This window comes from Erythrolamprus reginae, chromosome 7 (genome assembly GCF_031021105.1).
Source record: "Erythrolamprus reginae isolate rEryReg1 chromosome 7, rEryReg1.hap1, whole genome shotgun sequence".
NCBI classification, from domain to species: Eukaryota; Metazoa; Chordata; class Lepidosauria; order Squamata; family Dipsadidae; genus Erythrolamprus; species Erythrolamprus reginae.
In genome coordinates, this window is record NC_091956.1 from 356398 (window position 1) to 366937 (window position 10540).

Here is a 10540-nt window from a genome sequence, read left to right on the forward strand (position 1 = left end):
GAGGCCTGTGGAGGACTCCGGGGAGCTCTGTTTGGGCCAGCATCAGGCCGGGGGAAGGCCACCGGAAGCCCCCGCGGCCCGTTTTGGCCACCAGAGTGCTACAGGAGCCTCTCCAGGCAAAAAATGGGCCGGGGGGGGCGCTTGCAGAGGCACTGCGGGGGGGTTGGGGTCCTCTACTATTTCCAGAGTGGCCCCATCTAAGCACCCTGCGGGCTGCCTCTGGCCGCAGGACTCGAGTTGGGCATCCCTGCCGTAGACTGGTCCCTCCCTGGAAGGGCTATTTCCTCGCTTCCCTGCAACCCGCCGGTGGCCTTGTGAAATCCTTCCAGGGCAGTCGAGGGTCTCCGTTGTGTGAGGTTTCCGACCGTCAAGGTGGCCCAGGAGGCTTCCTGCACAGCTTTTTCCCATTTGCTTTGGGTATTGCTACTCACCTGCAATCTTCTTTCATAGGGCTTATAACACTTGAAAATCAGAAAAATTACCCCCCAAATAAGCACGTTTGCCCCCTTCACCTCTTGCCAGGAGGGCCGGAGTTTTCGCCAGGTGCGGCTTTTGCAAAGTCTGAGTTGGACCCAACGTTTCCTTTCTGCCCTCAATCGATGCATTTGACGTAGCAGGAGCACTGGTGGGGCGAGGTTGTAGGGCCAGAACAAAACCTGCCCCGGGCTGGGGGAACACAGGATGGGAGGCTGCCCAGCCCTGATCCGACCCAAGCCTCCCTGGGACTCTCTGAACCGCCTGGGCTCCTCTGCCCTCCCTCGCCCTTTCTCCAAGGAGCCGGCCTCTCCCTCCCTCCCTCTGCCTGGCAACACAGAGGAATGCTGGCCCCTATTTCCTCCCCCTCCCCCTCCTTCCACTGCCCGGTCCTGCTGGCCTTCCCACATGGCTCCCGTCCAGGAAGTGAGCAGCACCGTGTACTCTGGCCAGAGAGTCCGCCCTGTTTTTGAGCCTCCCTCTCCACACGCCCAGGGGGGTCCTCACTTCAGGCCCTTCCTTCAGGCCGGCCGTCCTCTCCTTGAGCTGCTCCCGGAAGGGAAGACCGGCCACCTGGGATGGAGGGGGGGGCCGCCCTCGTCTCCCACCCGCTCTGGTTCTTCTGCTCCCTGACCTTCCTGGTGCTGCTGTGGACACAAAGGAGGAAGGGCTGGAGGCCGGGCGATTGCCCCGTGGACCTGAGGGGCAAGACGGCCATCGTCACCGGAGCCAGCAGCGGTGAGTCCGGCTTCTTAGCACCGGGATGGGGAACCTCTGGCGCGCATGCTGCAGGGGCCATGCGCAGCCATGTCTGCTGGCACTGTTGCCGAGCTCGGCTCCAGCGCACATGTGCACACCAGCCAGCTGGTTTTCGGCTTGTCCGGAGGTTCTGGGAGGGAGTTTTTGGCCTCCGGGGATGTCACTTTTGCCCCCCCAGGCTCCAAGAAAGCCCTGGACCCTGGGGGGGGGGAGGGTGAAAAATGGGCCTAGTGGGCCAAGAGGAAGTCAGGAAATGTGTGCGCGGTGTGTGTGTGTGTTTCAAGCGCACTTGTACAGGGTGGGGCAATGTGTGGGTGATCATGTGCCCATGCGCAGGGGGTGGGGCATGTTGAGTTTCAGGTGTGGGCATGCACACGCACAATACCTCCTCTGTGCCTGCTTTTGGCAAGCGAGGGAACAAGAGGCTGGCCCTCAGCGTGTTAGTGGAGGCCGGTCCACCATCCCCGGGTCATAAGGGTCATTTGGGCTCCTTCCTGGACTTTTGCGCATGAAGCCCCCAAGTCTGAAACCCAGAAAAGGAACCAGCTGGTTTGGTATTTCTGGACACGTTGCCGGCTCTGGAAGGAAAGGGGCCCCTTGGCCTCCTGGTCAGGACCACCGTCCAGGGGAAGACCGTGGCCACTCCCTTCCTTGACCATCACGCTTTCCCTCCCTCCCTCCTCTGCCTGTTTAGAATAGACGGGGGGGAGGGAGGCCTTTTCTCCCTGCTGCCCATAAAAGGCAAAGGGCCCCAGTGGAGAGAGAGCCTTGTGGTGGGAAGGTCCCTCGCCGTGGCCCCTCCCTCTCAGACCCTTGGCCCCCTCAGGGGTGGAGGGCCGGGAGTGGCACCCCAAGGACAAATAAAGGGGATCGAGAGGAGAAGGTTGATTTCGCGATTGCACAACTACAATTAACCACATGCAACACATATAATGACTCTCTCTGGTGTTTTTAATAAGGCTCCCATTTCAGGGCACTATGGGTTATAACTTATGGATGTCCATTTGGAGGGTAATTAAATTAATTAAATTATAGATAGATACATTTAAATAAATAAATATAAATGAATAAATACATTTTAAAAAATACATTTAACAAAAGTCTCCAGCCTGCTTCTCCCCCTCAAAGGGAGGAGTCTCCTTTGGCAGAAGAAGAAGGCGGCCCCTGGTCACCCACCCTGGGCCCCTTCTGAGCAGCTGGGGGTCCTCTTCTCTCTCTTGGAGGAAGATGGGAAGCCCCCCCCCCGATACAGCCCCCCCATCTCTGCCTGCCTGCAGCCTCCCTGGCCAGGCGATCCGGGTGCTAAGGGGGAGCAGGGGGTCCCTGGGGAGGGCAGCCACAGGCAATGTTCTCATGGAGGGGGTCCTTCCACTGAGCCCCCCTGGAGCCCCCCTTTCAGCGCTCAGACTGGGCTGCCCACTGCCACCGCTGGGAGGGGAGTGCCTTAGCCCCCAAGGACCCTCAGTCCCCTTTCACACTCCCCCCCCACAAGAGTCCTCTCCCCTTCGCAGCACCGCACCTGCCCCCTCTCCTGCCCCCCCTCCGGCCACGGTGAGGGGTGGCCCTGCCGCAGCAGGCACCTGCCATTCTGCCTCCACCTGGTTGCACCAGGGTGGCCAGGGAGCCCCGCTGTCGGATGGTGGCCAGCCCATTCGTGCTGCCTGCTTTGGGCCTCCTGGGGGCGCCAGGGCTGCGGTGGAGGCAAGGTTGGCATCACCTGTTGAATTGAACTTGTACGCCGCCCATCCCCCGAGGGAAGGCCCTGCACTTCTCCACGTTCACCAGGCGCAGCTCAGTCTGCCGCTGCCGGAGCCCCGGGCCTTTCCGGCGCTCTCGGGGTCAGGGCTCCGCAGGTGAGTGGGTGGGGGCAGGGGCCACCCGGGGGGCCCTGATGGGGCAGCTGCCCTTGATGCCCACCCTTTGCAGGAATCGGCAAGGCCGTGGCCCTTGACCTGGCCCGGAAGAACGCCCGCACGATCCTGGCCTGCCGCTCCAGGGAGAAGGGGCAGGCGGTGGTGGAGGAGATCCGGAGAGCCACGGGGAACCGCCAGGTGCATCTCCGCCTGCTGGACATCAGCTCCATGGCCTCCGTGCGGGACTTTGCCCGGAGCTTTCGGCAGGAAGAGAGCCAGCTGCACATCCTGGTGAACAACGCTGGCGCCACAGGTAATGGGCCCTGGGCAGGAAACGGACCCTCCACTTGCCTGGGTCAGGGATGAGCAGGCACAGGGCCCGGGGGCTTCCAGGGTGCAGGGCTGAGGCAGAGGCAGACCCTCCCCCAAGACAGGCAGAGCCAGGGACCCCTTCTGAAGCACCCCCCTCCTCTCTCCTCTCCAGGCCTGCCGTTTGCCGTCACGGCTGAGGGCTTGGAGCTGACCTTTGCCACCAACGTCTCGGGGGCCTTCCTCCTCACCAACCTGCTCCTTGGTAAGGACCGGCTGCTGACCCCCCCTGCATGCAACCCGGAGGTCGTTGATTCCGTGGCTCCCCCCACCGAAACCCTCGGGATCCAGCAGCCCCCTCTCCCCAGGGCCCGGCCCTTCTAAAGAGGGGGCTTCCTCCCAAATGGTCTCCAGAGCAGGGGGGGCTGCTGCCCGGATGGGGTGGGGGGCGGGGGAGCGCAGTGGGGGAGCGAATTGGCACTGAAAGGTGTGGAAGGGAACGGCAGGGCCTCCTGCCACGGCCACGGGCACGGCCACAGCGGGGTAGGGAAAACTTTGGCAGCTCTTCACTGGTCTCCGATGGTGGTGCCGCTTCCTGGAGGGCTCTGGTCAGTCGGCCTTGCTGAGGGTCATGATGTTGCAAAAGAAGTGAAGGACCTACACACTGGCACAAGGGCCCCGCAGTTAATTTCTGAGCAGGAGCTAAGCGGGGGGGGGGGCAGCCAAAGAGCAGTCGACCCCCACGGAAGCAGAGGGACAGGAGGCCAACAAGGAGGATAATTAGAGCCCGGGTGGGGCAGTGGTTACAGGGCAGCCCTGCAGGCGCCTCCAGCTACTTGCCCAGGGCTGGACCAATCGCCCCACGCCTGGCGACAGGTGAGTCTTCAGAGTCTTGGGGAATATCAAGACTTCCCTTATATTCCCTGCCACTCTTGCAAGTCGGCCTCCCACCTCTTCCTCCTTGGCCGGACACTCAGCCCCCACAATATGCCCCAGGTGCCTGACATGGAGGCCTTTCCCCCTGCTCCTCCTTATTTACAAGGGTCCTCTAAGAAGGGCTAATGGTTGATGCGGTTTGTCTCTGGATGCCACTTTTGGGCCCAGGCAGGGCCCTCCCCTCCCCCTCGGCCCAAGGGCGGCTTTGGGCTCCAGCCACACCCGTGAGCTTGGACAAAGGCCCCGCTGAGCCCCCCTCCCCAGGATCAGCATTGTCTAGACAGGAAGAGCCGGGCAGGCAGGCGGGAGCGGCACAGAGAGGGGGGGAGGGGGGCGATGCTGGTCTGGGGGGGAAGGTTGGGGGGAGTTTGGGGCTCCTGGCAGCCGGTGGGGGGGGCTCCTCCAGGGGGCTTTGGTCTCCCCCCCTCACTGCTCCTCCTCCTCCCCCCCCTCCTTGCAGGGACCATGGTGGCATCCGCTCCGTCCCGCATCGTGAACGTCTCTTCCTTCCGCCACTTCTGTGCCCAGAAAGTGGAGCTGAGGTGGCTGACGGGGGAGGAGTTCCCCAAAAACGCCGCCCAGGCCTACGACTGCACCAAGCTCATGAACGTCCTCTTCACCGTGGAGCTGGCCCGGAGGCTGCGGGGCACCGGTGAGCGGACGGCAGGGCCTGCGGGGGTGGGGCCCCCTTGCTCTGGGCTGAAACCTCAGAAACGGAAGGAGAGGAGTTGCCGACAGAAGGAAGTCGGGGCAGAAGCTACGGCCGGGTGCAGTTTAGGTCCAGCCTCTCTCCCCCCTGCTTCCCCAGACCTTACAGGGGGCCTCCTGGCTCTTACCGGTCCCCCTCCAGGCCAGCCTGTCCCGGAGCTTCCCCTCCTCCTCTCGAGTCTTTCTTTCTTTCTTTCTTTCTTTCTCTTTCTTTCTCTTCCTTCCTTCCTTTTTCCTTCCCTCCTAGCTCCTTCCTTTCATTCCCATCTTCCTTCCTTCTTTCTTTCTTTCTTTCTTTCTTTCTTTCTTTCTTTCTTTCTTTCTCTCTCAGACTTATATGCCGCCCTTCTCCGAAGGCTCAGGGCCGCTCACAACATATAAAACAATACAAAACAATTCAAAAGCCCATTTTTAAAATGATCTAAAAACCCCAAGTTAACAACCGTGCAACCACATCCATACACACCACAGTCGGCAAGATGCCAAAGCCCAGCCCCCCCCCAGGCCTGCTGGCATAGCTGAATTTATAAAGCCCTTCAAAAGGCCAGGAGGGCGGGGGCTCCGGGGGGAGCTGGTTCCAGAGGGTGGGGGCGGCCACAGAGAAGGCCCTTCCCCTGGGCCTGGAGACATTGCCTGCCTGACGGAACCTGAAGGAGGCCGACTCTCTGGGATCTGACGGGCCGCTGGGCAGGAGATGGTCCTGTAAGTCATCTGGTCCAATGCCATGTAGGGGTTTGTAGGTCATAACCAACACTTTGAATTGCGTGCAGAGACCAGCTGGTAGCCAGTGCAGTTCAGAGAGTGATGGTGATAGATGGGTGTATCTGGGCAGACCCATCAGGGCCCCCACGGCTGCGTTTTTGACCAGCTGCCGTCTCCGAAGGTTCTCTAAGGGCGGCCCTAGGCGGAGACCATTGCAGTAATCAAAACTCTTAGGTTTCCTTGGCGATTCTCTCTGCATTCTTGATCGTCCGGCCCCGTCCATCCTTCCGGACCATTCTGACCCTCTGATCTTGGAGACGCATTGGCACAAGCCCCACCCAGCATTGGCTCCCGTGGAATGGGGCGAAGGGTACTCCCACCCACAGCCCCTTCCACACGGGAGAATCGCTGCGGCTCGCTTGCTGCCGTGCCCTGGCGGCCTCTGTCCGCGGCGAGAAGCCCTTCCCAGGGCCCACGTGCCAGGCTGGGATCCCCCCCCGGGAGGGCGTCAGGTGCCAAGAGGAGCCCCCTCTGCTGGCTTGGGTGCCAGGGGGCTGCTCCCTCACCTCCCCATCCCCTCTTGCCGGGATTGGCTCAGGCAGGGCTTCTCCCCCCTTTGCAGGCGTGGCCACCAACGCACTCAGCCCCGGAGTCGTCCGGACGGAGATCTTGCGCTACTACGGCTGGGCCAGCCGCCTGCTCTACCTGCTCTGCAGCCCCTTCATGAAGGTGAGTGCGGCTCCAAAGCGGCAGCAGCAGAACGGGGGGGGGGGGAGGGAGTGGGGGAGATTTGGGGAATTCCTGGGAGGGGGAGGCAGCCATCAGAGCTCCTGGGTGGCTTTCCAGAGATTCTGCTGGAGGGGTCTGGGAGGACTGGACTCTCCCTCTGTGGGGGGCTTTTGGCCCCTTTCTCCAAAGGCCTCCACCCCCCTCCAATAAACCTTTGCCTGCTCTCTCCCCAGAGCCCACAAGAGGGAGCCACCAGCACCCTCTACTGCGCCGTCGCCCCCGAAGTGGAGGGGATTTCGGGCAAGTATTTTGACAGCAGCTGCCAGTTGGTTCTGCCTCAGGCGCTGGCCCGCGACCCGGACCAGGGCCAGAGGCTGTGGGAGGCACTGGAGAAGGTCACGGGCCTCAAGGCAGACGGGAGCCAGCAGGCCGCCTCGGGCCCTCTGCTGTCCTAGGGGGCTTCTCCCTCTTCTCTGGCTGCCGCTCAGCAACATGGGTCTCCTGACTCCGCTTCCAAGAACTCTTCCCCGCCAAGCCCTTGAACTGCGAACCGCGGCCAGGAAAGGAGAAACCACCCTGGACAGTGTTCCTCACGCGGTGAACGAAGGCCCTTGAGGGGTGCCGGGGACCCTCCATCTCCCTGTTCCAGCTCGTGGGGCCGGGGTCTCCTCCGCACCTCTTTTTCCCAGGCTGATTAGGTTTCTTGCTCGGAATCTCTCCTCTCGGCCACAGCAGCCTCTCTCTCCCTCTCTCTGCCCCGTCACCTTCCCCCTCTCGGCCCCTTTGCTCTGCTGTCCGAGTTCGGCCCTGGGGTTTTGGCCTTTGAGCCGTGAATGTCCTGCCTGCCCGAGGAGAGTGAATTGTCCACCTTCCTACTGAAGTAAAGTAACCCAGCTTGTTTTGCACTCTAACCTGTCGTGAGAGTCTGAGAGCTGCACGGAGAATTATTATCTGGCGGAGATCGTTTTGTTTCTCTCGCGAGTCTGGCTGACTGGACGCCCTCCACCTGCCCCAGGAAGAGCTCCCCCTGTCTGCGGGTGGGAGGAGCTCAGCGCTGCAGGGACCAGGCCGAGGGCCCCTCCCTGCCTGCACAGGCCCTCCAGGTGGGTCCCTTGCCCACGGAGACCCAGGGGTCAACCATGTTGGGTTTCACCACTCTAACACACGCTTACACATCTCTGTGGTCAGGTTGCAAATGAACTGGCTAGTGTGTGTCACCTTTTGATGACTAGATAAACACAGCAGAGTAGACCACTCCTCTCTTTCCCCCCTTCTTGGCCCCGATGAGCCTTCTTCCCACCTCCTTCTATCCTTCCTGTGTGTGAGACCAATCCGAAGGCCTCCTCACACGTGGAAGCATCCAGAAGTTATTAATATGTACTGGAACATAAGCATTTATGCCTGCATTATGTAAACGCATGAGTCAACAGTTCATTTCATCTTTATGTGACAATTCATGGCTCACAAAGGGGCATCTAACCACAGCATTGATTTCTTGCCCTGCTGAATCCGCTGCTAATTAATCCAGCTGAACTCGGCTAATACTAATACTATTAATAGTAACCAAAATACCCAACAAACCACTCTCCAAGGCGGACGAAAGTCCTTTCAGTGGCGGCCTCCCATTTGCCTCACTGCAGTGGGCGAAGCACGGGGAGGATGAGAGACTGAAGACACATGGACTTTGTGGTCTTTGGATACCCAAAGCCAAGGAACCGGGCAGAGCGCAGGGGCTCCTGGGGTGCCTATTGTATCAGAGCTTGCATTGGGGAAACTGTTCCCAAGCAGCAAACCAGTCCGGCCAGCCCACTGACCCAAACTGCCAGCCACAGACCAGTAGAGGAGTTTCAAGTCTTCAATGAAACACAGCAGCAGTAGAAAGTTGTAGAAAAATGTATTTACTTCTTTATACTACTACTACTGTCTACACTATACATACAATAAACTAGTCTCTTACTAGTACTGTACCTTGCTACAGCTATCTTAGTTCAATAACTCACAGGAACCAACTTATACAGCCTTACAGCTTCTTCAAAGCACACTTCTCACAAGCAGCAACAGCACACAGCGAACAGCGAGAGCAGAGAGCTCTTGCCCAGTTAAATACTTTTCACATAATTACTAGGTTGCTGCATGCTCCACTGCTTCTGGAGGACTCTGCATTCCCAACAGAGACCCACTTTCTGCATTCTGACATTACCCAGGGATGTTTAATTCCTGATGTATTGATGGATGCAGCTCCGTGGGTCCCTTCGTGGCTCTAATATCTATTTTTAAAGGTTGCTGGGAAACAGCTGCTGCTCAAAACACAAAGGGCAGAGAGCTCAGCAGCCCAGAACTTTCCTTGGAAAAGCCCCCCTCCCCCTGGTTAGTCGTTCAAGCTCCCAGCGTGAAAGTTGAAAGAAACAGTCTTTAAATCCAAAGCAAAGGCACCCGGTGCACGGTGGCCTTTCTGGTTCAAGACCAAAGCAGCTGTGCAGAGAAAAATGGTTCCTTTCCCAACCATGGAAACATTCTGAACCAAGGGGGCAACTCCTGCCCCATCACACGCCAGGGCAGGAAGCAGGCAAAAGGAACCTAAATGCAGGGATGGCAGGTGGGAGGGATTTCAGCCGGGACAGAAGGGGAACCCCCTCCCCAAAAAAGGGAACACCTTTCTCCAAAGTCCAGATGTACAGAGGTGACCATCCCCACCCCCTTCCCAAGGACAGCGCCCCAGGGTCAGGACCCCCCTGCGGGGGTTTTGGGGTGCAGCCCGCTCCCTGCAACACGCCCCATTCACGGGAATCGTTTTGCAACCCCTCCCGAGACCAGGCCACTCCCCCTTGGTTACCCCAGAAAGGGAGGATGCTGAAACCAGCTGGACTTTCCCAAACAGAGGGAGCCCAAGCGGCCAACGGACACGCTGACCCCCTTCAACCTGAACCCTGTTAAAAAGACACGAAGGCCCCAAGCTGGCCAGGGAGGTCTGGGAGCGGAAGCCCACCCTGCGTCCACTGGCCGAGCGGCTAATTTCCTTTGAGAAAATCTTCCGCAGACCAGGGGGAGCATCTCAAAAGATAGGGAGCTGCTGATTCTCCTCCGAAAGGCAACCTGCTTGTGAGCAGGTCCTCCCTGTTACTGTGGCTGGAGGTTCCAGAGACATCCAACTCTCCATTCACTCATTCATTGGATTTAGTGAGTGAGTGAGGACTCGGGGGGGGGGGGGCTCACAACATATAAAAGAACAATGTCATACAAATACAAATCCAATTAATATTGGATTAATTAAACACTTCATTAATTATAATTATCCTTCTTTAACTTTTTTGGGGTGACTGTCTAGGAGGCAAATTCCAAATTAGCAACTGCAGTGAAGTCCCAAGAGAAGGAGAGCCGCTCCAGTGGTGCCGATGGGTGATTGGTGCCCGAATGGAAGGCAGGCAACTGGCCCATGCCGCTCCCACCCCCCCGCCCATGGACAGTGAAAATAAACGTGTCTCTTCCAGCTCCAGGGGACTCTCTCTCGGAGATGGAGAGGGTGGCCGGGCAGGTCCTCTTGCAAGCCTAGGGTTGTGCGTACACCGCTTCCCACCAAATAAGGCCTGCCCTGATAACAAGGCCAATTGGGCTTTTGAGTGGGGGGCAATAAGGCCACACACTTATTTCAGGGCTCAAAAATATACAAGTCAGGACCTTATTTCCAGGGAAACCCGTCTGTATGGAAAGGCTTTTGAACGCAGCTCAGAATGTGAATTAATCCAATGAAGCCCTGAACACGACATTCAGGTTTATTATTGATCACGACTGAGGTGGGGGCACCTTTGATCACCCACCTGAGGCAGGTTGGGGGGGGAGGGAGGAAAAGCAAACCCCACAGCTGCCTACAAAACCTTTTTCTCAGACTTCTTATAGTTTTCACCCCTTGCACAGAAACAAAAGTCCAGACCCACGGGCCCATGCAAGGCCTCCCCAGGGCCTCAGCGCTCTGGAAACAGGAAAGAGGAAACGGTGGCGGTTCCTGGCACATAGCGGGGGGGGGCTTTGTTGGGGGCTACTATGATCTCACGCTGAGAACACACGTCTGAAGT

General features: G+C 58.8%; 1 protein-coding gene across 1 annotated transcript; it reads left to right on the forward strand.

The window, feature by feature from the left end:
• Positions 1–890: 890 nt before the first annotated feature.
• LOC139170065 (retinol dehydrogenase 12-like) lies at positions 891–8432 on the forward strand. Its single transcript, XM_070756799.1, has 6 exons — positions 891–1212; positions 3160–3399; positions 3571–3660; positions 4792–4983; positions 6364–6470; positions 6704–8432. The coding sequence occupies exons 1-6, from the start codon at positions 1053–1055 to the stop codon at positions 6923–6925; spliced, it is 1011 nt and encodes a 336-aa protein (XP_070612900.1). The 5' UTR covers positions 891–1052; the 3' UTR covers positions 6926–8432.
• Positions 8433–10540: the final 2108 nt, after the last annotated feature.